At 37.6% G+C, this 26,898-nt stretch overlaps 1 protein-coding gene across 1 annotated transcript; it reads left to right on the top strand.

Moving 5' to 3' along the window:
• KDSR (3-ketodihydrosphingosine reductase) lies at positions 1-24,669 on the top strand. Its single transcript, XM_074899578.1, has 10 exons — positions 1-192; positions 7,704-7,793; positions 8,879-8,935; positions 12,795-12,860; positions 13,009-13,104; positions 14,184-14,375; positions 16,179-16,262; positions 18,926-19,009; positions 20,844-20,945; positions 21,300-24,669. Exons 1-10 carry the CDS (start codon positions 85-87, stop codon positions 21,417-21,419), a joined length of 999 nt encoding a protein of 332 aa, XP_074755679.1. The 5' UTR covers positions 1-84; the 3' UTR covers positions 21,420-24,669.
• The last annotated feature ends 2,229 nt before the right edge of the window (positions 24,670-26,898 follow it).

Here is a 26,898-nt window from a genome sequence, read left to right as displayed (position 1 = left end):
CCTCCTCCTCCTCCTCCTCCTCCTCCTCCTCCAGGCGGGCCTCCCCCTGCTCGCCGCGACCCTTCTGCGAGCGCGGCCCGAGCCATGCTGCTCCTGGCGGTCGCCTTCATCGTGGCCTTCGTCCTCCTCCTCTACATGGTGTCGCCGCTCATCAGCCCCAAGCCCCTCAAGCTGCCCGGCGCTCATGTCGTGGTGAGTGAGAGGCGTCCCGGGAGCGGGGCGCGGCTCTGCGAGAAAGGGGTGTCCGTGTCCCCCCGCCTCCCCCCTGCTGCCCCTTTCTGCCCGGCGCCGAGGGAGCGGGCCGTTGGCGCGCCGCCGCTCGGCTGCGGCGCCTTCCCCGCCGCGGCCCGGGGAGGGAGGCGGGGGGGGCTTCCTCGGCCGTTTTGCCCGTCGGGCTGGCGCGCAGGGCGAGGGGAGGGGGCCGCTGGCTGCCGAGGGGGGATGGCGGCGTTCAGAGGCCCCCGCGGGGAAGGCGAGGTTGGGGGGGAGCGGAGGAAGCCTCTCGATGGCGGGAGCGGCGGGGGAAAAGTGGAGGGGGGGTGTCTGGCGGGGCGTGAGGGCGGTAAAATCTCCTCAGGCTGGTGTTGAGCGGCGCCCGGAGCGGGGCCGCTGGCCAAGGCCCGCGCTGGGGAGGCTCAGCATTAGGGGTGCCCGCTGGTGCGCAGGGAATCTTGGCAGCGCGCTGCAGCACCCCAAGCTACCAAAACATGGGAGCCGCAAGTCCGAGTGATAAGGAAATGACCTGTACGGATGACTCTGACAACCGCTGTCTATCTCGGTTGGCTTAAGGCGATATTCTGAGTCACGAGAAATGCAAGCCATTTTAATGTCGGCTCTTTGAGACGTTCCTTCTGTACTCTCGAAATTACCGGTCACCTTGAGTTTTGTTTTCTTTTAGCATCTCCCGAGGTATTTTAAGTGGTGCGTGCGCACATAAACAAAAGGCAAAAATCTATGGTTTCCTTGGTCTAAAAACCAAGTCAGATATGAGGAGATGGGAAGACATACAAAGGAAGCGCTTGGATGACGTTCTTGCACCTTTTGGTTCTTAAGTACATAGATACCGATGTCTGTTAGCAATATTTTGACTGTCTGTAGTCAAGATGGTAGAAGTCAGCCTTTAGAAGGAAGTCTGCAGAAGAACGTACTGTTAAAACGGTTGGTGAGTAGTATACCACTAGAAGTTGTATGCGTGTGTGGCTGGGGCTGGGGGGGAGGAAAGGGAGCAAGACCCACGTGCTTTTAGGTGGATCACAGAGTAGTGAATTTGGATGCATGAGAGCAAATGAATGAAGCGCTTGAAAGAATCAGGATCCTAAAATCAGCTTTTTAAACTTAGCTTTAAATCCCTTAGGTATGTTCTATGCAGAGAAGCTGCAGTTTACTCTTTGGTTAAGTTTGCTTTTCAGGGGTAAGTAGCTCTTGCAGATGCCCTTTATTGCAGTAGGAGTTTGGGATAATCTAGGAGTTAGACCTTTTAGGTACAAGTGAATTTACATCTACTCTTAAGTTGTTTGGTCTTTTTTTAGCTCTGTATGGTGCCTGTTTTGTTTTGGGGTTTTTATCATTATTTTAGAAGCTCCTCTTGGGAGGATGGACCTGTTCCCACAATAATTTAGACCCATCGAAGTTGCAACAGTATTCCCAAGATGCTTTATGCAGTAGGTGTTACTTGGATGCTATAACTGGCTTTACAGCATCCTGAACTGTGAGAGGTGTGTTTGAGCTTGCATTAAGGTCCTCCGGTTATGGCTCTTCCATACAGAAGTAATGATTGGAAGGAGGAACCTTTCAGTGGGATTTTAGGGGAACCCTTCAATACTATGTAAAAGCAAAGGTGAAGCAGACTTAAGGGCTGTCTGCAACTTTTATACAGAAATAGAATAGCAAACAAAACGTTTAATTGACTTTATTCCAAAATCTTTCTGGGTTTTTATATATATATATATATATATATATAGTGATTATCCCAAGTTTGTCTGTTCTTTATGTGATTAAATGCTTTAAGAGCTACTGTGCTGGTGGTTCTAGTCAAAATGGTTCATTTAAGAGTTTTCACTGAAAATGATGAGAATATTCCTGTTGGGAGAAACCTCTCTATAACCACTGCAGCTAGTTATATTAGCAGTTTAAGCTCATTTTGACGCAAGTGGAAGTCTCAAAAACAGTATTCCTGCAAGCCTTATAAAATTAGGAGTCTAGCTAGAGAAGTAACTATTAATATATTGATAAAGAACAAGCCTGTAGATATATTTAAGTTGATGACACAAATCAAAATCTGCAGGGTAAACAGTTTTATTGGTGTCACCACTGGCAAAACTACCTGTTTTGACTTTAGTTATGCTCTTAAAGTATTAATGCGAACTAATGAAATACGGAGCAATTGTTTGAGTTCAGTAGTTGTTAGGTTTGTAGATGCTGTTAATAATGCTGGACTTGTATGCTTGGATTTTTTATATTCTAGTATAATGCATAAGGAAAAATATTGGATGATGGTACTGTAATTCAGAAATTTTGTTCAGGGAGGCTTTCCATGTTGTGTGTGTAAAGTGAGTTTTTACATTGTTTACTGGGAGTAAGTGTTCTCTGCTACTGAAGTGACTGAGAGATTTCATGAAGATATTTAAGGACCATTATCGAAACATTAGCATTAACATTAATGTTAAGAACATTATCGAAAGACTTCTTTGATGTCTTCTCATAGAAGAATAGCAAAATCTGTTTCAGTGATCTGTGTATGTAAATTCTTTTTAGTTTGTGACTTGATTCAGGTAAGACTATAGATTAGCATTCGGTAATCTTTGTCAGGCCTCAGTTAAACCCAGTCTTGAAATAAAGTATAAAGGAATAAAGACCCGCAAATTGCACATTTAGCTGGTTAAGCCCTCTCGGGAGGGCAAGTGATTTCTATTGCATAGTAAATATAATTTTGCAAGGTATACTTGAATTAATTGTTTCTCTGAAGCAGAAAAGGTCAGTCTTATCTAGAAACTGCTTTCTGGGGGCCTGTTGAAAGTATCATGAAAATATATCTGTCATTTCTGAAGGAAGGTTATTGGGAACCTCAGAGGCTTTTACATACTATTTACTGAATTTTCAACTTAAGTCAGTGTTCTTTTCACCGTTAATCCTTCATTAAAAGTATTTCTCTCTACGCCTAACAGTTATGGCTACATAACTAACTCTGGCTGCGTTTTTGACATAGAAAACTTACGGGTTTTTTCTGTCCTCTCCCAGAGTCATTTGCATGATGGAAGCACTCACTGTGTTAGGCAAGGAATGCTTTCTGGAGGAATCATAATCAGAGGAGTCTTTTCTTAGAAAAGAATAGGACTGTTATTCAGAGAGTCTACAGAACTCCACATTACTAATGGTCTCATTTTGTGAGTTGTTTCCCCCCCCCCCCCCCCCCCTTATTCAGATATGTATTTTGACCCCAGGGAACACCACTAAATAAAAAGGACTTCTATCAAATTGGCTCAAGCATCAGGTTTAGTGTATTTAAAGCAAAACGCTTTTTTAGATGTCTAATATTACTTGCTGTGTTTCTAGTACGACTAGGAAAGTGTTCTCAAAGGGTATAAAAATCATTTTTGTGCTGTAGAGCTGCTGCTCTTCTTGTGCTGAACTTCTTCATGCTTCAAAATTCAGAAGGCTATTTTGTACATCTTTTATTCTGCCTTTGGCTTTAACTCTCTCCTTGGGTCTCAGGCTACATACTGGCACACATCACCTATTCTGTGAGGATAAGCTATTATTTTGGTAGCTGGTTGTAATAGTAGACAGGAAAATGAACATACAGAATACGGCAGTCATCACTGCTTCATGTACATCATGCTCACTTGCATCGCATCTGACTGCACTTTGTCAGGGTTGTTACACCTGCCCTACACACGTTCTCTCTGCTCTTCCTTTCCATTTTTCTACAAAGGTACTTTGCTGATGGAGCAGAATACAACAAAAACTTAAGATGTTAAGGCAAAAGCAGCCTTCTTTAAATCTCATGAGTGATGTTTAGAAACCATCTGTGCTGAAATACCAGTGCTAACTTTCCTCCTCTTGTTTCAGCCTTAATCTTTCTAAAACCAACTTGAAATTTCTGAAAAAAAAACCAACCCTGAGATCTTGGTGACATGAATGCAGTATATCAAAGTTTGTGGGCTAACAATGGCAGAAAATGTAAATATGTTCTCTGCTTGGGACTGTCTCCTATTCAGATGGGAAAAGGCCTTTCACTTGGTCATAGTTCAGGATGATCATGCCAAATCCACATGCACAAGGGTCACCTCTAGTCTAGAAGTACTTCCACCACTTCTGTGCAGAGCCAGTTTGATAGCTGCAATCAACTTTAAGGATGGCCAGTCTTGGTGTCTCAGCATTGCAGTTCTAGTGTTGGGACTGATACAATCTGTGGTTTGGATGCACCCAAGTGGTTTGACAAGAGGTCATTTTGAGTCTAGTCAGGCATACTAACCACTTAGAGCAGATTACAGGGATGTTCTGTTTCTGTGGAACTAAATACCTTCTGTCAGAGCACTGTCTAAAAGCATGAAGCTAGCTTGCATCCAGTGGTAATTGAAAGTTAATAAGCTCTGTTGAAGATGCCACATGAATCAAGTCTTGATTTTGATCATTCTTGGTGACAGCTCTGTTAATTTAGAGCTGGACTGTCGCATCAATTGAAGCAAATGTCCAGTATCTCAAATTTGAAAGTGAAACTCAAAGTCTCTGTACCTCACCCCAAAATGTCCATTTATCAAGGGGGAAGTAAACCCTGTGATCCTTAGAAATTGAACTCTAAGGATCGTAGCTTGAGAAGTTGGAACCAGACCCTTTTTGGAATAGCTAATTTGGTACCTGTTCTTCTCAAACACAGCTCAATAACACTGCTGAAGGGCTGGTAGTATTGCATTCTGAACATCTGAATTAATACTAGGATTTAATTGTCCCTTCCTGTCAAGAAATTAGTCTCTGTTTTGGGTTGCTGTGACCAGCTTTTTATTTTTGCTAACTCCTTTGAGGCTGGGTTACAGTGAATTTAAAAACGTGATCAGTGACAATTCAGATGTCTGGAACTAATGAAATAGAGTAACACTGTAGAACTGTTGGCCACAAAGGTAAGTAACCTTATTTAATCGAGGAGATGTGTGTTCTTCCTTTAATTCTGAGCATCTGTGTCAGCAACTTACCTGTCTAACAGATTTCATAGTTTTGCTTAGGCTAACTTTGTTGTAGCACAACACAAAGTTTTCACTAGTGTTAGGGATTGTTTTTTCTCCTGTTACATTAGCATGCATGGTGAATGTTCCTTAAAGATGTGCATATTAGTAACAACTTCCCACCTAAATGCTAAAGTTCCCAGCAAGTTGATACTGCCTTTGGTCATTGACCTATTTGACATAAACTGTAGCTGGTGTTCTTTGGGTGTGACTGTGAAGAAAAATTTCCCTTTCCAGTTTCTTGAGTGACTTCAGACCTTGTCTTTCTGAAATGAACATTAGCGTTGTCTGACAAACTAGAGGCTTGGTGCCACTACCTTCACCTTCAAAGAATTCCTCAAGCACTAGTGTAGTTGATCTGTTCATGATACTCAGCAGTTTGTGCAGGTAGTAACCACCTGTCAATGCTATGCCAAAAACTGAAATTGGAGCAGCCTTCCATGCATGTTAATTAGTTCGTGTGCTGGTGTACCTGCTGCTGTTGAAGATCTGTAGAAGCAGCTCATGAGTGCTGTGGAACCTGAGGTATGCCTGATTGTATCAAACTGAGTCTTTTAACCTTTTCAGAGATGAGTTGAAATCTTGCAGGCTATTTTGCAAATATACCAAAATTCTTAACTACTTTCCATCATGAAGCATCAAATTAATTCTGTGGTTTTACTGAAGTCCCAAATCATCAATTAACAGTGGCACTCTTATGGACTTTGTTTACTTTGAAAACAGTCACCCTTGTTTCAGAACGCTACAGACCAGGTTTCACATTTCTAGAACAGTACATGCATCTTGGAGTCATCCTCAAAGGTTAGTGTAGTGTGAAGCTAATCTCGCAGAGAGAGTCAGTTAGAAGCTAATTCAAAGCAGCTATCTCTAATAATAGAGGCAGCCTCAAGAGCTGAAGCAAGTCTTTGTGAATGCTGCACCCATTCTTCACTGATTTGTGACTGCAGATGAACCAGTCAGAAATCATGGACCATGTAAATCTTTGCTTGCTGGGATTATTTGATTTACAGTAAGCTATTTTTGAAGGTCAGTGATAAAGTACTCATATGAAAGAGGAGTTTAGTGAGTCATGGGAATGTACTTCTGACTCTTCTGACTTTACTGCCTCCAGGAGTGGAAAGGATTTTAAGGATAATGCATCTGAAAGCAAAACAGAGGCCTTGGCAGATGAGGAGACAATGCAAGGCTTTTGATAGGGTGTGTAGTTAGAGATTGGTCTTTGTTCTTCAGCTAAATAGTTCAATGTTTCCATTTTCTCTTACTTAAACTGAAGGTGATGCTTTACTTTCTCTGAAGTTTTTTGAAAGGTTTTGATAAAAATCCCTAAATTATTATTTCCAGAGAATTCTGAATATCTTTTTCCAATTATTAGGAAATTTGTATTTCAGAATTTATGTCATCAACAGAATCTTTTTACAATGATTGCTTCTAGGCATTTTGTTCCAATTTTTTCTCAGTTATAGTCCCTTAATATGCTGTTGAAGAAAATGAATATAATTTGGGTACATAAGGAAGATGTCAGTGTTTGTTTAAGGACTAAAGGCACATGCAGACTGAGGCTGGGCTTAAATGAACACGTGATCTAAAGGCAGTGTGAGACAAGACATTTTTATTCTAGTCAAAAAGAGAGGTCAGGATTGTCGTCTACGTCTTGTTCCACATGGAGATCATAAGAAGGCTTACTGAAGGTAGCAAGAGAGGTGTTAAGGTGACTTTAACCTGTATATTCGCATCATTTAGCAGCATATCCTCCTCCAAAATATGATGCAGGGCTAGGTCATCACCCTGCATTTGTCTGTAGACAAAATTAATTTCCTCTTTGCGTATAAGACTATTCAGTGTTAGAGTTTTAGAGAAAGAAGAAAAGGTAGTAGAAATTTAGGTGCTGGCATCCTCACAGAACTGGAATAGCAGGATGGCATGGACAGTTCAAGGTCCAGACTGGGGGACTAAGAAATGCTCTGTAGAGGGCCAACTGTTGAATTAATGGAATTTTTTTAGTGAGAGAGAAGGTAATTTATGTTTATGTATGATATATTCATCAGGCAGTCTACAATTGTTAATTTTACAAATAATTTCTACTGTGACCAGGTACGGAGCAGTGGTATGTAATTGTGTTGTTATGGCTAACATTAATATAATTTCAAGCTTTTAACTACTTCTGGCTTTAGAAATAACATGTAGAACTTACGTCAAAAGCATGTGAAGGAGCCCATGTGGGAGTGGGTCTAAGTGTACTTGACATAAGAAATGAGCAAAAAATACCACTGAGGTAAAACTGGGTTTGGGGTAGAAACAAATGCTCATCAATCTATTCAGATTGTATTTTTCATTTATACTCAATAAGTAAACTAACTTTGCATTCATACCTCATTGAGTGATATTTTAATTAGTATATTTTTAGAATTTTTATTGGATTTGACTCATCATAGGAGAAGGGATGAGAATAGTGGACTAACACTGCTATTTTCAAATTACTTTTAGGTAACTGGAGGCTCCAGTGGAATCGGAAAATGTATTGCTATTGAATGTTACAAGCAAGGTGCTTTCATAACACTGATTGCAAGGGATGAGGTAAGTGCATGTGTATTTTTACTGGCTAAACTCTGTTCACAAAATCTGTATAGGTGGGTAATAATTTTGGAGTTGATAATCAGTGTATATTTTAAGAGGATATTAAGCATTTCAGATTAATGTATTTGAATAGCAGAGGTGGCTGCCTTTTTAAGGAGTGTAGCTCAACATGGAATTTGTGATTAGCTTGCCTTAAAACGCTGCCAGTGCTATCACTTCTGTTAATGGTATTCATTATTTCACTGTCTAGATCTGTGGCAGAGGACAAAAGCAGGAAAAATCCTATATCCTTTAAAACTGTAGAATTTCCCTACAGTAAGTGACGACTGGGGGATTAAAGACAATTCTTAAAATGCACAGACTATTGAGCATTATATCATACTTTTTACTAGTGAAACTGTTCATCAAGACAATTTTTGAGGAAAAGGCGTTGAGGTTTTTTTTAAACTAAGAGATATTCAAAATTTAGTTGGAATTACTTTTTTCATAATGGGTTATTTTATTTATAGAGAAAAAAAATATTCAGGAAATGAAAGCACTTAATTTGGGGGGAGCATCAGTCCCATCTGTTTTTGATAATTTACTTATACTTGAGAACTTACTTTGCATAACCTTGAATGCAGCCAGAATTAACACAAGTTTTCTTGAAAGGAGTATGACAATTTGAATTTACCAAATTTTAGTTTAATTTTTATTATAATTCTGTGAGAGTGATTGTTCTTTGGAATGGTTTATGTAATATTATGTAAATATAAAATAGAACAAAATACAGGAGAAAAAATAATACCTACAGTCTTAGGTGCTCTGTGTAGTCGTATGGAACAGAAGCATTAAATCTATTAGAGAAGTTGTTACTGGCTTTGGAAGATAAAGTGAAACACAGGTAAGCCGGTTCTGGTAGCTGATGGATTTCATGTTTTCATCATTTTCATCATGTACTCATAAATCTTTACAATGACAATAATAAAGTGTTACTAGTTGAGGATAACTTGGGGGGGGTAGGGAACCTCTTTAAGACCCATTGAAATACTGAAGACTAATAATCGTGCTCAGAACTGCTTTAGCTGTTCTCCTGTCGATTTCAGAACAAGCTGTTGCAGACAAAGAAGGAAATAGAAAAGAACTGTGTTAATGACAAGCAGGTAAGATCACTGCTAACAGTGGCTGTTGTGTGTTTTGTTTAAGATAGGACTACTGAACTATGTTGTAGTGACTGTCTTTAAAACAAGAGCTTTTTGACAAAAACGAGTGAGGACTCAGTATTTGAATTCAAAAATGCCAGTCTGTTTATGTGAGATTTTCTGAACTCTGCTACATTTGCTGCCTAGCTCTCATGCATTAGCCTGCTTTTCTTAAGAGAAAAAGATTGATATCTTCAGCTGTAGGTGTAGTATGCTTCTTTGAATAGCTGCAATTTACTGTCACTTGATAAGCTTTTGTAGTCTTCATGATGAAGTGGAAGAATCACATTTTTTTTAAGTCGCTTGCCTTTTGCAATTCATAAATACAGTGATTGTCTTGGGATAGAAGTTTAGATGTTTGTTTCCAGGTTTAATTCACTGCATCATACTTGTATTCCTTTCCTGGCCAAGTACTGTAAGAGACACATGTTAAATTTGTGGAGTTCTGAGACTTCTAAACACTGAAGCTGCCTTGATGAATAGATAGTGTGCATAAAGGCACTGTTTTAGAGCTTGCTGAGGTACTAGATTAAAATAGGTAAGCTTGCTATGTTCAAAATATGCAACTTCAAAACCAAATGCTGCAATTATATTTTCACAAGATTAATAATCAAGGGCAGAGGGGAAACAGTATTGAGACTATTAACATCTTTGACTGACTTCTCCTTTCCTGTGTTCCAGAACTCTTTTGTTACTGTCATGGTTACAAATACAAGCAATTTATTTGTCTGTAGAAAGGGATTTGAATTGATAAATTGGATATTCTCTTGAAAAGAAGCAATGGAAAAAGCCAAATATATGGAGGCAATAATGTTAGTACTAGATGATACAAAGTTTTCTTAATACTTCCATTTATAAGACAAGATTCTGTCTTCACTCTCTTATATTTTTGTCAAATGGCTCAAGTAGATCTTTTTTTTCCTGTGCATGCTGCCTTACTCAGATCAACTTTATTTGAAAAACTAAGCCATTTGAGGTGAGGAGAAACTATATTTTGCCCATTTTGAAAAATAAATAAATAAATCCCGCTAGCCATTTTCTTTAGCTGCCCTAGTAGTTTCCCAAGCTTAGCATTAATCTCTTGTCAAACACTGTGTCAGGATGTTCTTGTTAAAATATGTCCAAGCTTGATAGATGTGGACTTTTTAGAAGAATATTACTTGGTGCATTTTCCTAAGAGTTTTAGTTAAAATATCTGAAAGTACCTTCAAGGTTGAGCAACCTCTGTTGCAGACTGAGCAGGATGGCTTTTGCAGAAGCAGCTCTAGACTTGCAGCCAGGTTAAACACAGGCAGTGGGAGCGATAGGCGGGCTGGCTTTTCAGTAGCTATTGTTGGGTTGTAGACAAGGTCACAGGGAAGCCTTCCTGATCTAAATGCAAAAAACAGAAGTAGAAAAAGCAGGGAGGGGGCAAAGCTCATGCTGGAGCAGCAGGTCAGAAGCTGGGAAGTGAGGGGTAGCTGAGCTGAGAGGAGCTGTAGAAAAGGATTGCTGAAAGAGCGTAGAGAAAGGTGTTGTCTGATATACAGACTGTTACATTTACTAGATGTTGAGCTAAGAAGAAAATATCCTCAGGAAAGATTATTTTTTATGTGAACATGTGCTGTCACAGTTCATCTCTTGGATGTGTACATGAAACCAGGTTGCGTTGACAACTAGGGCCTGACATCTGCGTACATTTTAGTGTTGAACATTTGCATGCAATTTAGAGTGCTGACAGTGCAGCCTTTATTGAGTATAGGTGTGCAGTGGAACAAAACCCGTGCCCTTAAAGTGGTTTTTGCAATTTTTTTTAATCCCTTTCCTAATACACAATATTCCCAGTTACTTCACTGGGAGTTGAATTGATCTTTTATTGTGAAAGCTTTATTAATGATCCTGCACCATGCAATATTTAGAACAAAAGATGAGGAGCGGGGTTGGGGATATTAGACTATTTCTGGCAGCATATTCAGCATCCTAGGTGTGGGTCTGTAGTGCACGCTTTGGAGTGAAGGTAATCAGTATATTGTAGCGGAAGAAAGAACATATGATAATAGAAGCAAAGAGGTGATTTGTATAAAGTGATAGTAGTCAGTAAAAGCTGTGGTAGTTCTTGAGTGTGTTCACAGTATGAATAACTAATCTGTGCAATCTGATGTATTAACCAACAGCTCCAATTTTGATACAGAACTGTGATTTTTTTTTTTTAAACTTTCTCACTCATATTTCAAAGACATCCAAATAATAAATCAACATCATTTTCATTCAACTGCTATTTTGTTCTTAAACTTATGTAAAAGATAAATATCTCCAAAATGTAATAAATGCCCTAAGGGGAGATGCATGCAGACCTGCCAGTAACTTGTACCACAAGTTTACTCTGATGTCCAACTATACACAATGCTGGGAGGCAGGAATAGCCAACCTGCTGTGCAGGAATGGCAAGCAGATTCTGTTTATGCAGCTAAGAAGCGTTGCAGTCTGACCAGAGGCAGAACTGACAAATAACTAGCTGCCAAAGCAGTTAGTTACACTGTGGTAACCCTTTTTTGTGTGTGTGTCCACGTGTTTCATCACAAGTGGCTATGATGATACTTGTTACAAACCGGTAATGACTTTGTTTTATTTCACCTCAAACTGAGTTTAAATGAATTGACCGAAGTAACAGAAAGGATAGAAATAGGAATAAGAATACAGGAGTGTCTTCTTTTATTGTGGTATGAGATTGCTTTGCCTTTCAAGATGATGAATTGCCCTGAAGCCTCACTGATTGCTCAGCAGAGAGGGTAGCTTATTTGTCAATACCTAGCCAAGCTGGAGTTTGTAGTGATCTTACAGTTTGTAAGCGGTAACCCAAAGGCAGTGCTTCCTTTGGCCAGAAGTTGATCTGAAGGTGCTTCAAAATCTAGATTCTGAGATCATCTTGCTGAAAGTAATCAGTAACTTTCAAGAAAAACAGGGCCTACCTTGTAGCTATAACAAAACTTAAATGCCACTGTCATCTGTTTCTTGTCTTTCCTGCCCATTCCACCAGTGCTTATTTTCATTTTTCTGTAACTTTCAAGCTAAAACCCATAATCTTGGGTTTCCAGACAAGGAGTAAACATATACGCATTACTTGACTTTTTAGATGTTTATGACACTGCAACTAGTCAACTTCTCACAGAATTTTTATTTTCGTTATGCTTTTGGCATGTCCCAATTAAACAGTATGCAACTAAGTTTACTTTTTTTTTTTAATTTATTAAAAAGTGGGTAGTGTGCATTGTCAGTACTAACATTAGCAGGTTTTTAACACTTGCTTCGTAAATTTTGGAAAAGTTCTTTTGCACTGCTGGTGCTGCAGTTTCAGATCAACGCTGCAACCATGCCTTTCTATGATGTGGGGAAAAAAAAAATTGTTTTTCTTAGATGAGCCTAAGCCTCACAAATAGTTCAACTTAATGTTTAGCACTGGTGAAAGTTAAATGTAGCACTGTGGAATTTTGACTGCCTTAGTTAAAGTTTAGTAAAAACTATTCTATGTAAACAATTTGAGTCGTAGTCTTAGTACAGTAAATCAGAAATGATACTTTGCACGTGAGTAGCTGCTTTGAAATTCCTGAAGTGCTTATTCTTTCTTAATATAATCTTTATTATACTAGCATGTGTGAGGGGGAGGAGCTCGAAGGGGGCAGGGATTGCTTTCTCCAGTGTGGGAGAAGTGTAGACTGTCCTGTGAAAAAGGCTTCTTGTTTTTCTGGAAAAGATGTCATTGGATTTTGTTTCATTTTGAAAGGCTTGGAGTCAACAGATGCTGGACTTCCTGCGTTGTAAAAATGTTCTTTCACTTTCCTAGGTTGTGCTGTGTATTTCTGTTGATGTATCTAAAGACTATGAACAAGTGGAGAACGTTCTAAAACAGGTGAGGTAGTAACTGATTGACCTATGTATCTTAAGCTTATTTAAATGTGATGTATTTCTAATGGAAATAGTTTCTTATAATGATAGTGTGCTATAGGAAGGGCTTTTTTCCTGTTAAAGAACATCTTAACCTTTGTCTCCTCTTCTAGGCTCAGGAGAAGCTGGGGCCAGTTGACATGCTTGTAAACTGTGCAGGAACATCAGTTACAGGAAAATTTGAGGATATTGAAGTGAATTCTTTTGAAGTGAGTGAGCATACTGTTTTCTTTTATTATACGATGATTTCTTATTCAACCCTTCTAATGATTAGATTGCATTCTTCTGTCTTTGCACACTTTGTATGAATAGTGATACACTTGATTTGTGCTGTCAGAATTAGAATGTATCTTTAAATTTGCGAGGATTGCCTCTGATTTCTCACCTAACTATTGGTCCATTGATGGGTTGAAACAGTGTATTCTCCCTCTGGAGTCAGTCCTCAAGACAGCAAAAAAGCCTGGCATGTTTTGTTTGTAGCTTAATACACTATTAAAGGCACTGAATTTCACATGGTCTCTTTTTTTTTAAATCTTTAATTAAAAATTTGGCTGTTATTAGTGTTCAGTTTTGTGGTACACAAATTGTTTGCAGCTTGAGCAGATGCTGCTCTGATGAAAAGTCAAAAAAAAAAAACCCAAGCCCCTGTATTTTGGTTACTTTATGCCCACAGCTGTCAGGACCCCAGTCATCTATAGATAACATTGAATCATCTGAAAATAGTAAATAGACATAGTTTTTAATAATAAATTTTTATCATCCATTCTATTGCTTGTATAGGCTATCACTTGTGTTTTAGGTCTTCTAGAGAGTGTAATTAAAGACTTCCCCTTGTCCTGCCAAAGATTAAAGTCTCTGAAATGCATAAATACATAGAATTTTTCCTGTTTCCTGTTTTAGAAAGCTCTTTAAACTTTCATTTCAGTATGTTTTCATACATCATGTGTAAATGGATTGCTTCCTGGACACTGTTTAGGTTAGATTTTCCCTCAAATATGCTTCTTCTTTCCCTGAAGGTCATATGGTTCACAGTATTATCAGTATCCTGGATGCTATTAAGACTTGTAGATAGACTGGATTTCAGCTTGAAGAGAGTTTTTTAGCTATAAAACTGTTTATGAAGCTGTAGAATAGAAAACAGTTGTTTCTTTTGCCAGCTGGTAGAACTACGAACCTAGTGAACTTCATTGTTAAAGCAGACTGAAATAGGAATTTTGATAAATAATACCACACAGATGAAGGATTCTGAATCTGTGGCTCAAATACCATATTAATATCGTTTGTACAGAGATTAATGGCAGTCAATTATCTGGGTAGTGTTTACCCAAGTCGAGCAGTAATCGCTACCATGAAGGAACGACGAATGGGGAGAATTGTGTTTGTATCATCTCAGGCTGGGCAATTAGGCCTGTTTGGTTATACAGCTTATTCTCCAACAAAGTTTGCTCTTCGAGGATTGGCTGAAGCCCTGCAAATGGAGGTATGTGTGCAGTAATTTTAAGTATTTTTGATTCTAAACAAAATTTTTTTAAAAAAACTGTCAGCACAGCACATTTTCATTTAAATAGTTCTCTTTTTGTCTTGTGCAGCACTGCTGATATCTGTGCTATGCTGGCCCTTTTTTTGGCAGCAGTACAATCCTATTGCTCTGCATGGGGTTGCAGAAACTAAGCTGATTTCAATTGCATAAGAGGGAATAGATTGAATCTGTTCCTAGAACTGAAGATGACCACATATGCAGACTTTTTTAATCTTTTAACTAAAAGGATTTGAGTTTTAAGACTTTTGAGTAAAAGACACTTTCAAGTCTCATAAGTACACAATGATACTGAAGCATGAGGGCTAGACCAGTGTTTCCCAACTTCTTTGTGAGGCCATGTTAAGTGGTGTGTGAACCATATGAAACAGTAAAATTTGCAAGCTGGAATTTTGGAATTGTCCAACAAAAAAATTTGTGTTTACAGTGGTTCACCCTCTTAAATTTTGGTATATATGAGCTTTTTATAGTCCAACGATCTAAGCTTATGCTTAAGTCAAGACTAAAATCCAAACAAATACTTTCCATTATTCAGTGAAACAAGGTTCGTAAGTACATTGTATTCAGACAGGTAAAATTTCTTTTAAAATTACTTCCTTTATTCTTCTGTTAAGAATGTATATTTCAGTAGTTAAGTGTTTATATAAAAAGTGTCTGTGTTTGTTTTTAAACCCTTGCATAGTCCCTGTTGTTAACCCTGTTCTGTTCAGTGTAGTTGTATGCCTTGATCAGGATAAGAATGTGGGGTAAAACTGCCTGTTATTGCTTCTGGCCTGCCAGAGAACATGACTGCATGGTCTTTCTTCAGACCAGTGACACATTTTTGTGGAGATTGAATTATTCAAAACTAAAAATAGGGTGTTTATGGGCCTGTGATGTGGTATTTCACTAAGTGTTTTCAATACAGAATGTTTCATAATACAAATTAAAATGCTTAGTGCTTTACAATATTTTGCTTTACCTTAGCCCTCTGAATATTTTCATTAAAAGCTTTATTTGTATCGGAGTACAGATTTGCATTGTAGTAGTTTCTGAATAGTAGTGCAGTAAGTGATGTAGTTCCATGACACACACAACAAATACATAACTAAATGCAATCCTTGACATGAGACTTTCCATTTTTCCTCAGATTTTCTACTTATTTTTTTGTCTCCTTAGACTTTGACTCCTTGCAAATTTATACCATGGGTTGAAAAGCCTTGTGACTTAAGTATACCTCTTAAAGATACCAAATTTGAATTCTACATTTTTGTTGTGTTTTTCTCATATTTATCCAGCAATGAAAATACATTGACATAAACAACAACAAAAAACCCATGCTAATAAGTCTCAGTGAAAGTCTTTTCGGCCTTGTGTTTATGAATGTCAGGTACTGGTGTTTGGCAATGGTTTAGTCTTTTTTTTAAATTGAAATTGGTAAAATTACAGAGCTAAACTACTTTCATATGCCTCCTAAATGTCTTAAAACACTTAGATTCAATAAATAATTTGCATCGAATGAAAAGATTTTTAAATATTTTTATTAAAACAACACAACCATTATTTTAAAAAAAAAAAATCGTTGGTTTGCTTTCTCATTTGACAAAGCTGTCAGTCTTGCAAGTGCTGAATGTGAGGGTGACTTAACACTAGAAGCAACTTAAATTTGTTTGCTATATTTCTTTGGTACAAGAGAAATTAATGAAGTTATGAGGGATGTGTAAAGGCTGTCAGTATTATGATAAGACTTACTTTTGTAAAATACAGGTAAAACCATATAATATCTACGTAACGGTGGCCTATCCTCCAGATACGGACACACCTGGCTTTGCAGAAGAAAGTAAAACAAAGGTAAATTGTCCTTCAGTAATACTGTAATGTTTTTAAAGACTCACTTCACAGTAAGCAATGCGTTTCAGATTTCATCCACTTCCATAGTACTTTTGAAATCAGTGCATAGTAAGATTTTTAAGAAGTACTTTTAAACACTTCAATTTTATCAACTTAACTACTCAGAGTTTAATAGCTTATAGGATAACTTTGTGTAGTTTATTGTTCTGCCTTTAAATGGAAGAACTACCTATCTTTAACATCTGAAACACTGCAAAAGTCTTTCTGTACAGGACCAAAATATTGTTGTGGAATGGTAAACTGTAAAACCACTTATTTGTTTTGATATCAAAGCTTAATGAACCAAAAACAATACACCCGTTTTGTGTCTTTGATAATACACAGTTGTTCTAATAGATGTGACAGATCCAAATAAACCTCGGTTCCTCCAGTGAAGTCTGCAAACTAACCATGCTGTATGAATAGATGCAATGACACAGTTCAATAGTGACTGTTGTCTAGTGTTATAGTAGGAAGGAATCTCTCTTTCATTGTGTTTGTAGTGCAAATAACAGTATCACTTTTCAGAAGGGTGTCGGCAGTAGGCCTTCTTCATTTGGCTAACCTTAAAAGTGAAAGTTTTGTCCTTCAAAAATTTAGTCACCTCTTGTCATTTGACATGTCCCTACACATGAAGTATAATTCCAGAAACTACATTCAGGCCCTATGTTCAGACTGAACTATCAGATAACCAGAAAAATGTGTCTTCCATTTTTATTTGCCTACTGTGAACTAAAAACCTGATATCTAAGAACCTCAGCCTTTTCAGGATGCCTCATCGTGTATAATAGGAAGTTAGGGTTGAATTCCATTTTGTCTTTCACCATTTGTATGGGAATCAGTAGGGATTGTATAACACAATTCTTACTTCATCATTTCTTGATATAGATATTCTGTATTAAACATATACTCCCACACATCCACATAAAGTGCCAGAATTAGACATCTGCAGATACTTCTATAGTTTGCATATTCTGTGGGATTTTTATCTTCATAATAGCCTATTTCAGGGAAATGTAGTCACCAGCAAAATGTGCTGTTCATCTAAGATTCCTCTTTGAAAGAGATTCAGTGACATTTCTCTTATTTGTGAAAAAAGTGTTGTTTTTTAGGCAGACTTATGCTTTGTTTTAGCATACGTGAAGTCTTCAGGTGACTTGCTCCTGTCAGGATAGTGTACCTTAAATCTCTGCAATACTGCATTGCTCTGAGAGTTCAGATAATTATTATTGTTGCATTTATTTAATACTGCTTAGTTTAAAACATCTGCCTCTGTAGTTTATGTCTCTTTAGGTCTAGACTATTTTTCTCTAATCATTGAATATAGTAAAATAAAATGTCAGGAACTAGGATACAGCTTTCCTGTGTTTGATCGTTAAACTTTTTTTTTCTTTTTTTGAGATGACTGCTTTACAAATGACGACCATGCTTTGGTTGGCTGACTAGCCAGATGAAGTATTTAATGGCTGATTTCTGCTTGCCTTTTTCTCAACGTGTCATTAACTTTAACTGTTGCTCCTGAACAGCTGCTAATTTTTTCCCCAAACTTACAGTATTTTAATTACTGCTGACATCCCCATATCTCTTTCAGATTTGCTTGATATTGGCCAGTAGGCTCAAAAGTACATAGGGTTTATGAGATGGAGAACTGATGATGTAAGTCATATTACTGTAGGAAAGCATGTAAAAGGTGTTTATATGTGATTTCTGCTGGCAAAGACACCGATTCTTCCCCCCTCACCCCTTAAAATACACATACTAATCTTGGCAGTTAAACTAGTTTCCAGTATTTGAGTAGGCTTGAATGCTTCAATTCAATTTTGTTATTAAATGTAACTGAATTAGCCATGACAACAAGTCCACTTGTGACCAAGTACTCTTTTCTCCCTAATTTAGCAATGTTTTTTCTTCATCAACAGAACCATCTATGTTAATGTATTGAGCATTTAAATAGCTTGGTGTGCAGTTAGCCTTATTGTTATATTTGTTAAAAGGACAGGTAAGACAAACATGCTTCTAAATACTTTAAAGAATATTTTTTCCATTTGTTTCTGTAAGAGACAGGACTTGTTTGGGTTTTTTTGAGAAATAAATTGTGATTGCTAGAATAAGTGCCATGATTGCTTTCTTCTAGTGACGTGAAGTGGCATAAGTGCTCTAAAACATGAAGAAATAAAATGCAGTGATGGATTTTGTTGGACACTAGTGTGTGGAGTTTGAGAAACTTGAAGTGGTTTTGTAGGATCTTAAAATATTTCAGGCCTATCTTCATTTCTGGCAAAATGCATAAATGAACTGATACAGGTGTTGAGATACAGCTTAAGCATTTCAGTAGCTTCTACTAAAAGTACTTGGGGGAAAGAAAACACTTTTTCATAGTTTATTAGTAATTAACTATAAAAAAAAGTGTTACTCAAGGAAAAGTTGGCAGTTCCCTTCATAAAATTAGACTATCATTTCTGAAGGTGCTTTTACCTTTCAAGTGGATGTTTTAGGTGACAGTATGATACCACTTCCTAACAGTGATGTCATCCATGACAAGACTCAAAACCAAAATTTGACCTTCATATTTTTCTCTTCTGTGTGTTGTTAGTCAAACTTATATTGGTGTTTTTCTACTAAAGCCCTTAGAGACGAAGCTAATTTCTGAAACCTCATCTGTTTGCCAAGCAGAACAAGTCGCCAGAGTTATAGTAAAAGATGCCATAGTAAGTATATTATTTTTCTAAAGTATGTTCTTTGTTGGAGAGACTAGGATCACGTGTAATGCTTGTTTAAGACTGTAAGATAGTGGCTAAGCTAAATGCAACAGTACTCTTTGCTGGTTAGTTTGAACAGGAAATATTTTCTTTATTTTTCTTTTGCCACTGTGCCCACAAATGTTTTTATGCAATCTCTTGGAACTAAAAAGTATCTCAAGTTGTACATTAGAGAGAACAAAATGATGCATCGGTATGATGCAATGTCTCAAAGGCAGATTATGACTGACTTTAAAGCATTAGATTCTATTGACTTTTTATGTATCAAATACCATGTGTCTAACCTCAAAAGCTTGTTGGACTATCTTATTTTTCTTGAAGATGAGTTCATATAAAAATAATTTTACAATAAATGAAGGCAGTCTAGCCTTTTTTGCTTTTAATGTCTTAAGTATGTGATTTATGAATGATTAAAATACATAAAATGCTGCTCTTAGTGGTTAAGGTGTACTGCCTTTCTGAGGATTTTTTTTTAAATGTTCTGTGTTATGGAATGCTTGCATGCTTAGTAAAGCACCTCAGAAGAGAAACAGGAAACTTCATGTTCATAAAGCACAGCGGTTGAATCCTAAAATCTAATTATTTTGCAGTTTCAAATACTCTTGATCTTCAATATGATTTGCATCTACAGGAGGTGTTCAGTGTTGAAGTTTTTACAATATTGTCACAAATACAACACATAAACACAAAATTATGTCTGGTTTTGGGTGGTGAATTTTAAAAGCAAGTGCTGCCTCACGTAGTATTCTGCTGTGATGCTTAAGGAAAACTAATCTCTCTAATCTTAAGCATCCATCTGGTATCTCTAGACCATGCTTTCCAGCACTTTGGATGATCTGTTAGTTCAGACATGGTCTTTATGCACTCAAGACATCAGCTGAGAGACTAAAAGAAATCAAAAGATAGTTCTGTACCATAAGAACTCGCAGTCCTCTCAGGTGTGTGTTGGTAAATAACCAAATCTTATATCCTCTACTATTTTGTGTAGATTCACTCCTAACCCTGATTCAGGAACACCACCCTGTCCTTTTGCTTCTGCATTCCATAGATTTAGTCCTGTAGTGTTTCAGAAAGCCTGGTTTCCACCATAAACTCTGCTGGAAACAAGTGGGAGAAAAGCCTAGGAGTCAGAGCTCTACAGAGTTGTAGTTTTTCCTTATGAGTAGTCAAAAATGAACTAAACTTTTTCCTGGTGTCTGTCCCCCTTCTGCCAGCGAGATTCCTTAGCATGCTGTGTATCTTGGGGTTTTGAGGAGGGCAAGTTAAAAATCCCTGATGTAGATGAAGGAGGACCTATTAGCTAGCATTTGAAGGACACCCCCCTGCCAAATCTCATGTGATAACAAATGGATTTTAACAAAAGGGAAGCAGTATTTTGTTGATCTGACAGAGCTAGGGTGTAATTCTGTCCCTGAAATATATTTACAGATAGGGAGACCATCATGCATTTTCTCCATCAGTAAGCATGCTTCAAGAAGAAATTCAGAGCTTCTGTGTCTTGTAAAGAAATCTGCAGTAATTTAGCACCCCTCTCTCTAGAGAGAGGTTAGCTTTCTTGTTCATTTTTAAGTGAATGCCTTTTGGAATGTTACTGTATAGCACAAAATATTGTTGAATGTTTTGATTCTTAATTGTGTTAATATTTTTTGACATAAAAATATTTGTTGTTAGTGACATCAGTCAGCTGTGCTCATTGAGAATAGCTGTTGAAAGAAGACCTCTCATGATTTGCCACAGCTGGGTAAATTACACTCTTCTTAAGCGCTGTTTTCCTTCCATCCAGCAAGGGAACTTTAACAGCTCAGTGGGATCAGATGGTTACATGCTATCAATATTGACAAGTGGGATGTCACCAGTCACTTCTATTACTGAAGGTCTTCAGCAGGTAAGATTTGGGAAGGCCCCATAGTCACAATTTCTTTATAGTTTAAAATACTTTGAAATGTAGAACGTTAAGTGAACATCGATTATTTTTTCATCAAATGTCTGTTAATACTGTGGAGACAAGTTTAGGAAACTGAAGTAGTATTTTCAAGCTGAAGCAGCGAGTTGGCAGGAATGCCAAGATTACTACCTGCTACTCAGTTCTGAGTATTACATAGTTATGGTGGTTTTCATGAGTTTGTTTTCTTGAAGTTATATAACATACCTGCCTTGAACCTTTTTTATTTCACGAGTAAATAGCACATTGCAATCTTGGATCTTAAATGAATTGAAAGATGTTTCTCTCTGTTTCCAGGTTGTTTGCATGGGCATTTTTCGCATCGTTGGCCTATTTTACCTAGGAAGTTTTGACAGCATAGTTCGTCGCTGCATGATGCAAAGGGAAAAATCTGAGAGTGCAGATAAAACTGAGTAATCTTTACTTTGATTTGAAAGAAGAATGTCAAACAGTCCTGGACAGCTTGCTGCTTAAGTGGGACTCGGTTTTTGTCCTGAAGGATTTAGACTGGAAGTACTTGCATATGTGACAGATGAGTCCCCTCAAAAGCTATGAAGGAAAACAAGAGTACAACTCCAGAAAATGCCAAACTATGCAAAAGTGTGAATGAGGATTAGATTTTTTTTTTTTGATGATTTGAGTTGGAGAGAATTTGGGGAACTTGTAAGTGGTCTGCAGAGTAGAATTTGAGAATGGACTGTGTGTGGTGATTCTGGACAAATGCTTAAGTTTTCTCACTTCGGTGCTTATGGACAAAATAAGTACCGTGACAGACTGGGCTGAAGTAGATTGAAGTCCCCTGAACAAGTTGGTACCTTTTGCTAACGTTTTGGGACTGGTTTTAATTTAGAATGTTAACTTTTCCTTTGGCCAATCTACAGATCCTTCTGTCAATGACAGCTTTTCTTATTCTAATCAACATGCGACTGTGGAAACCTTAAGATGGCAGATACATTTGTATGATCCAAGCTTTCTCAGCCTGGGAGTAATTAAAAAGTATGGTTTAATATATGCATACTTTCTAAAGGGAGATGAAGAACCCGTTCCCACAGAGAAATGCTGGGAGATGTGATCGGGTCTGTAGCTCTTCTGGCCTTTGAAATATGTTGTGAACAACAACAACAAAAAAATCAAACCAGTATCAAGTGTGTTGATTATGACTTTCAGCATTTTAAGCCATTGAAATGTACAATTTTTACAGATGCTTACTTTTCCTTATCTGCCAGTTTTTGCTCTGGAGAGGAAAGTAGCTTAATGCTACCTTTATGCACATTATTTTTCAAAGCTGCAAATAATGAGCCAAACCACTGGATGGTAGAATCAATTGTAATTGAAATGCCAGGCTCTTCCAGTAGCAGGAATGTAGCTTTTGGGGGCAAAGGGGTTGGGAGGGGGAGGGGTGTGTGTCAGAATAGCATTCCAAACTTAATTTTATCACTACACGTAGAAACTTTCATATGATGAGAAATTATTTAAAATACTCTCCTTCTATGCCCCTCTTCCAATTTGTTTCATTTATATTATATGAAATAAGGCTGCTCAATAACTGCTTCAGAGTACACAGACCCAATGGTTGTTTCTAATAAATCTTAACACTGAAAAAGCTTGATGCATAACAATGATGTTTTAAGGGTGCACTATATATATACTGTTTATTTAATGGACCACTATAGCAAGTGCCTTGTGAGCTGCTTTATTTTCAAAAGCTGCATATTTTGTATTTGTTAGCACGGCTGTGTTTTCAATGTCCTATTTTCCATTTTTAGTCAGTATTCTGAATCTAAAATTACCTGTAAAACCAGGCACTTTCACTTCCTTTAAAGTAGTATTTAACAACAAAATAGGCAAAATTGATTACTTTTGTTAAGATATTCTCCACATCCATTTAAGAAGAGGTATTCAGTTAAACTGAGATGAAAAATAATAGGCGGTTAACTGGAAAACCTTTAAAATGTAATTTACTGAGGCTAGCTATTTTCCCTCTGAATTCAGTTGATCACTTTTCAGATTTTCTTCACATAGACTAAACTTGCTTTAATACTTATACAAGTATATGGGGGGGGGTCACATTGGCACTCTCATTTTAAGTGGGTAGACTTTTATTGGGTTGCAAATGTTGAGGCATTGTTGAAATCTTCAGAAAGCCTGTGTTTTAAGTCCTGCCTCCTGATTTTGTTTAGATATGTGAAGTTGTGCATGCCTATAATAGACAAATTTTGAGAATAGAGTGTATTCCTGCATTTTTAAACAGCTGGGCTTCAGTGCAAAGAAATCTAGTGTGCATACGTCTTTCCTGTGCTGCTTAATGTGAATGACATAATGGAGCATTTATCATACATCCATTGTCAACATGTTATGTTTCTTAAAGCAACATAACAATGCTATTTGGACCCTATTATCTATGTTATTTCTTACTTTGATGCAAATCAAATACTCCTTTGAGCACCTGCAAAAGATACCAAAATGGGTGAATCAGTTGTGCTGTGCATTGAAAGGAGTGCTTGTGTAAGTGGCTTTACATCAACACAAGCCTGAAGGTCAGGATTTAAAACCACTAAGACTTTAGATACTTGAATTTTTGGATTTTCAGCTCGGAATGTTAAAGGGTTTGCGTTTAAGAAACATAATCCAGAAGGTCAGAGCACACACAAGACACTATGGCAGCTGGGCCTCATTAAAATATTTCAGACTGGACATCTTAGATCACTAATCACTCTTTCATGACTGAAGAGTCCTCCAGATCATGACTGATTTAATTCAGCGCAAGTGTCTGTGAAGGAGAAGTAAGAATACTGAGTGAAAGTTACGGCTCTGAACTATAGAGACTTCAGTTCACACCTAATTTTGCATAGTGTAAGTAGTTGTATTGACAGTAAAACTGTAGGTTGAACCCCCCTGCAACTGTGGAAATTGGAACAAGGCAAATTTTTTGAAGGAACAAGAATAATCTTTTTAAACGTTCTGGTTTCTGCTGTTGCAAGTTAAAATTAACCGATAAACTTTTCAGCTGGTTTATTGTCGAAATGTAGTAAACTGTCAGCTGCAGCAACCTTTGGTGTAAATTTTGTTTTCTTATGCGCATTCTCTGTCTACCAATGTACTCATTTTAAGGTCCAATATTAAGTGAAGGAGATGCCTTGTAATCCTGTGGAAAAATGTTTAGCAGCCGAAAACCTATTTTGCCAGTTTAAATGTTACAAAACCTCTGCGTTGAAATGTTTTAGCAGTCTTATTAGATCCGTGAAGAACTTCAAATAGGCTTTATTACTTTCTGTCAAATTGTCAATAATTTAATCACTTGTGCCATATCAGTTGGTGTCTTGTCTCTTGTTTTCTTGGTCAATCTTTGATTCAATTTAGGCTTTAATAGTCTTTTCCATTCCATGTAGTTTCTAATGACTGTCTGCTTTGGACTTATTGTAACTTTATAGTTTACTTCACCAAGGTGTTCATGTGCAATTGAAATAGATTTAATATTTTACTAAGAAAAAAGATAGGTAAGTAAACTTAATTTGCTGTGAAAAACTCTAGGCACTTTTAAATGGTAAAAATATATAGTGTTATTTGTAAAAAGAAATTTGTGCTTATTGCTTCATCATTTTTGTGCCAGAACTGTAAACTAGTTTTCATATTTTATATTTCTCAGAATAAATGGAGAATCAACAAAGTCTGTAACTCCTAAGTTCTTTGAGGGGATAAAGAGCAATGGATAAATTAATTTGCAGGGCTTGGTGCGGTTTGAGGGAGTTTTTTTGCTGGTGGCTGTTGGGTTGGGTTTTTTTTAAAATCTGGGATTTTGTAGGACAGCAGAGAGGGTAATGTATCCCTACATTTTAGCAGTTTAGGGCAGAGGTATACAGCAGATAAAGTATGTAAAGAATTCAACTGAATATTGTCATCAAACCACCATGAAAGTGGGATTAATTCAACAAAATCTGCCTTCATTGCAGGAGGTGCTGCCAGTATATAACCAGTGCTTGTGCTCTCTCAAAGTGTTTGTAAATCCTTATGAGCCAAGTGATGCTCATTCTTCCTAGTGGAAAACAATAGACATAATAGTTACGGTAGTTGTCTTTCTGTTCCACTGCTGAGCATGCAGCTGTATAAAAATTACTGTATTATGTTTTAGCTCTGTGGTAGGAAGGCTTGAGTAGATAGCAGCATGGGAGAAATAGCCCTAAGATAGTTGTTCTCAAAGTAAATTCAAAATCGCAGCAGTTCGATCTTTTGGAAAGACATTAAATTATCAAGAATGCCAAAATCAAAGATGGATTGAGGGAAGTATATGCTATCTAAAATACATTTTAAAGCTGAGGGGCTGTAGTTAATCTTAGAATGTTGGAGAATTGAAATGGAAGAAGGCCATGTTGCAAACTGGAGCTGCTGATTTTTTCCTTTTCAGTGTAAGTAGCAGGCCAAAGTAGATTGCTCTTCATTGCCTTTCCTAATTGGATTTCAGCTACAAGGCTAAATTAGCTGTGAGCCCCATTTTCTTTTTTTTTCTTTTTCCTGCCCAGCCTGTACCAAGCACACTGAAGAGTAGGGGTGTGTTTGATTGTCAAAGCTGGTAGTCAAACATCATGAAGTCATTTCCTTTCCTCTGTCACTGGGGGGAGACATGAGAGCCAGAGACCTTTAAATGAGGTGTCTGTCTTGCTACACCTCCAATCCTCTTTCTTACATTTCCTTTCAACGTAGATGCACTAAACTAGTGAAAAAGAAGGCAGTGTTAATCTTTTGTTGCTGGTGGTCTGCAGTGGGGGGAAATAATACTGTTAATCTTTTGGACAGAAATTTGCACTGAAGGAAGCGGAAAGTGCAATTTTTTTTTTTTTTAAACAGAAACCCCAAAGATGCGTATCTAATTTGATGGAGGGGGACAGGGAAAAACATTTCATAAAGCTGCTTGGGAAGGTCTGCTGTTTGGGGAAACCTTGATGAAGGAATTTAATACCAAACTTCTGTGGGGGAATACCACCAAGCCAGGCTGAAATTTTATTTTTCTAAGTTGAAAACAAGTTTGGTTTCAGCTTGGAGGGGAATCCCCATGTTAATTTTAAACCTTTCGAGTTCTAACTATGAAGTTAGTTCTGTAGTAGTGCTGCTAGAGCAATGTAAATAAACACAAGGGGTGAAAGCAAAACATACATGATGAACACTGCAAACAAGATGCTACCAAGCAGTGAGAATCAACCCCCTTTTCCAAAATAAGGTGTTAAATCTATAAACATACCAGCCATAAATAATTTAAATTAAAAATAAGTCTAAAACCAAATTTGAAATGTTCTTGGTAACTTGTAATTGAGGGGGATATCCTTTTCAAAGCAAAGAAGTGCTTGAAAGAAAGTAGTTAAAATTAGGTGCATTTGTCTTTATTTCAAACCATTTACTCAGAAAATGCTTTCCCCCTCTTTACTTTGAGAAATTTTAACAGGTGTAATAAAAGTTTATGGAGATGGATGTTCCTGTTTGGCCAGCAGACCCTTCCCATTTCCTTTTCCTTCATGCTGAAACTCTCCTTTGCTCTTCTGCTGTTTCAACTGGGAAGTCAGTCTCCGATTCCTTCTTCCATAGCAGAATGAAAGGGTATAGGTGGCATTGCCCAGATTGCGAGAATAGGTTGGTAGCTTGCAAAAGGCAGTGAGAGGGCTCAGATACTGTAAAGACAAGACCTTATTGCCACATAGCGAAGCAGAGATGTCAAAGAGAAGGATTTCTAGAGCTGGATGCAGTTGTTCTGTCTCCTCCTGATCCAAACCATGGGGCCCCTGTCTTAAGAAGAATTGGAGGTGGTTGAGGGACAAGTACCGTAAAAGGGGTCTGAAAGTCAGGAGCTATTTGCTATGTTGGACCCTAAGGATATTATCTGAGTATCTCATCCAGCTGCCTTTCCTGG

The sequence above is a fragment of the Athene noctua genome, chromosome 2 (genome assembly GCF_965140245.1).
Source record: "Athene noctua chromosome 2, bAthNoc1.hap1.1, whole genome shotgun sequence".
Classification (NCBI taxonomy): Eukaryota; Metazoa; Chordata; class Aves; order Strigiformes; family Strigidae; genus Athene; species Athene noctua.
Note: the sequence above shows the minus strand (reverse complement) of the source record. Positions and strands in the feature narration are given on the sequence as shown.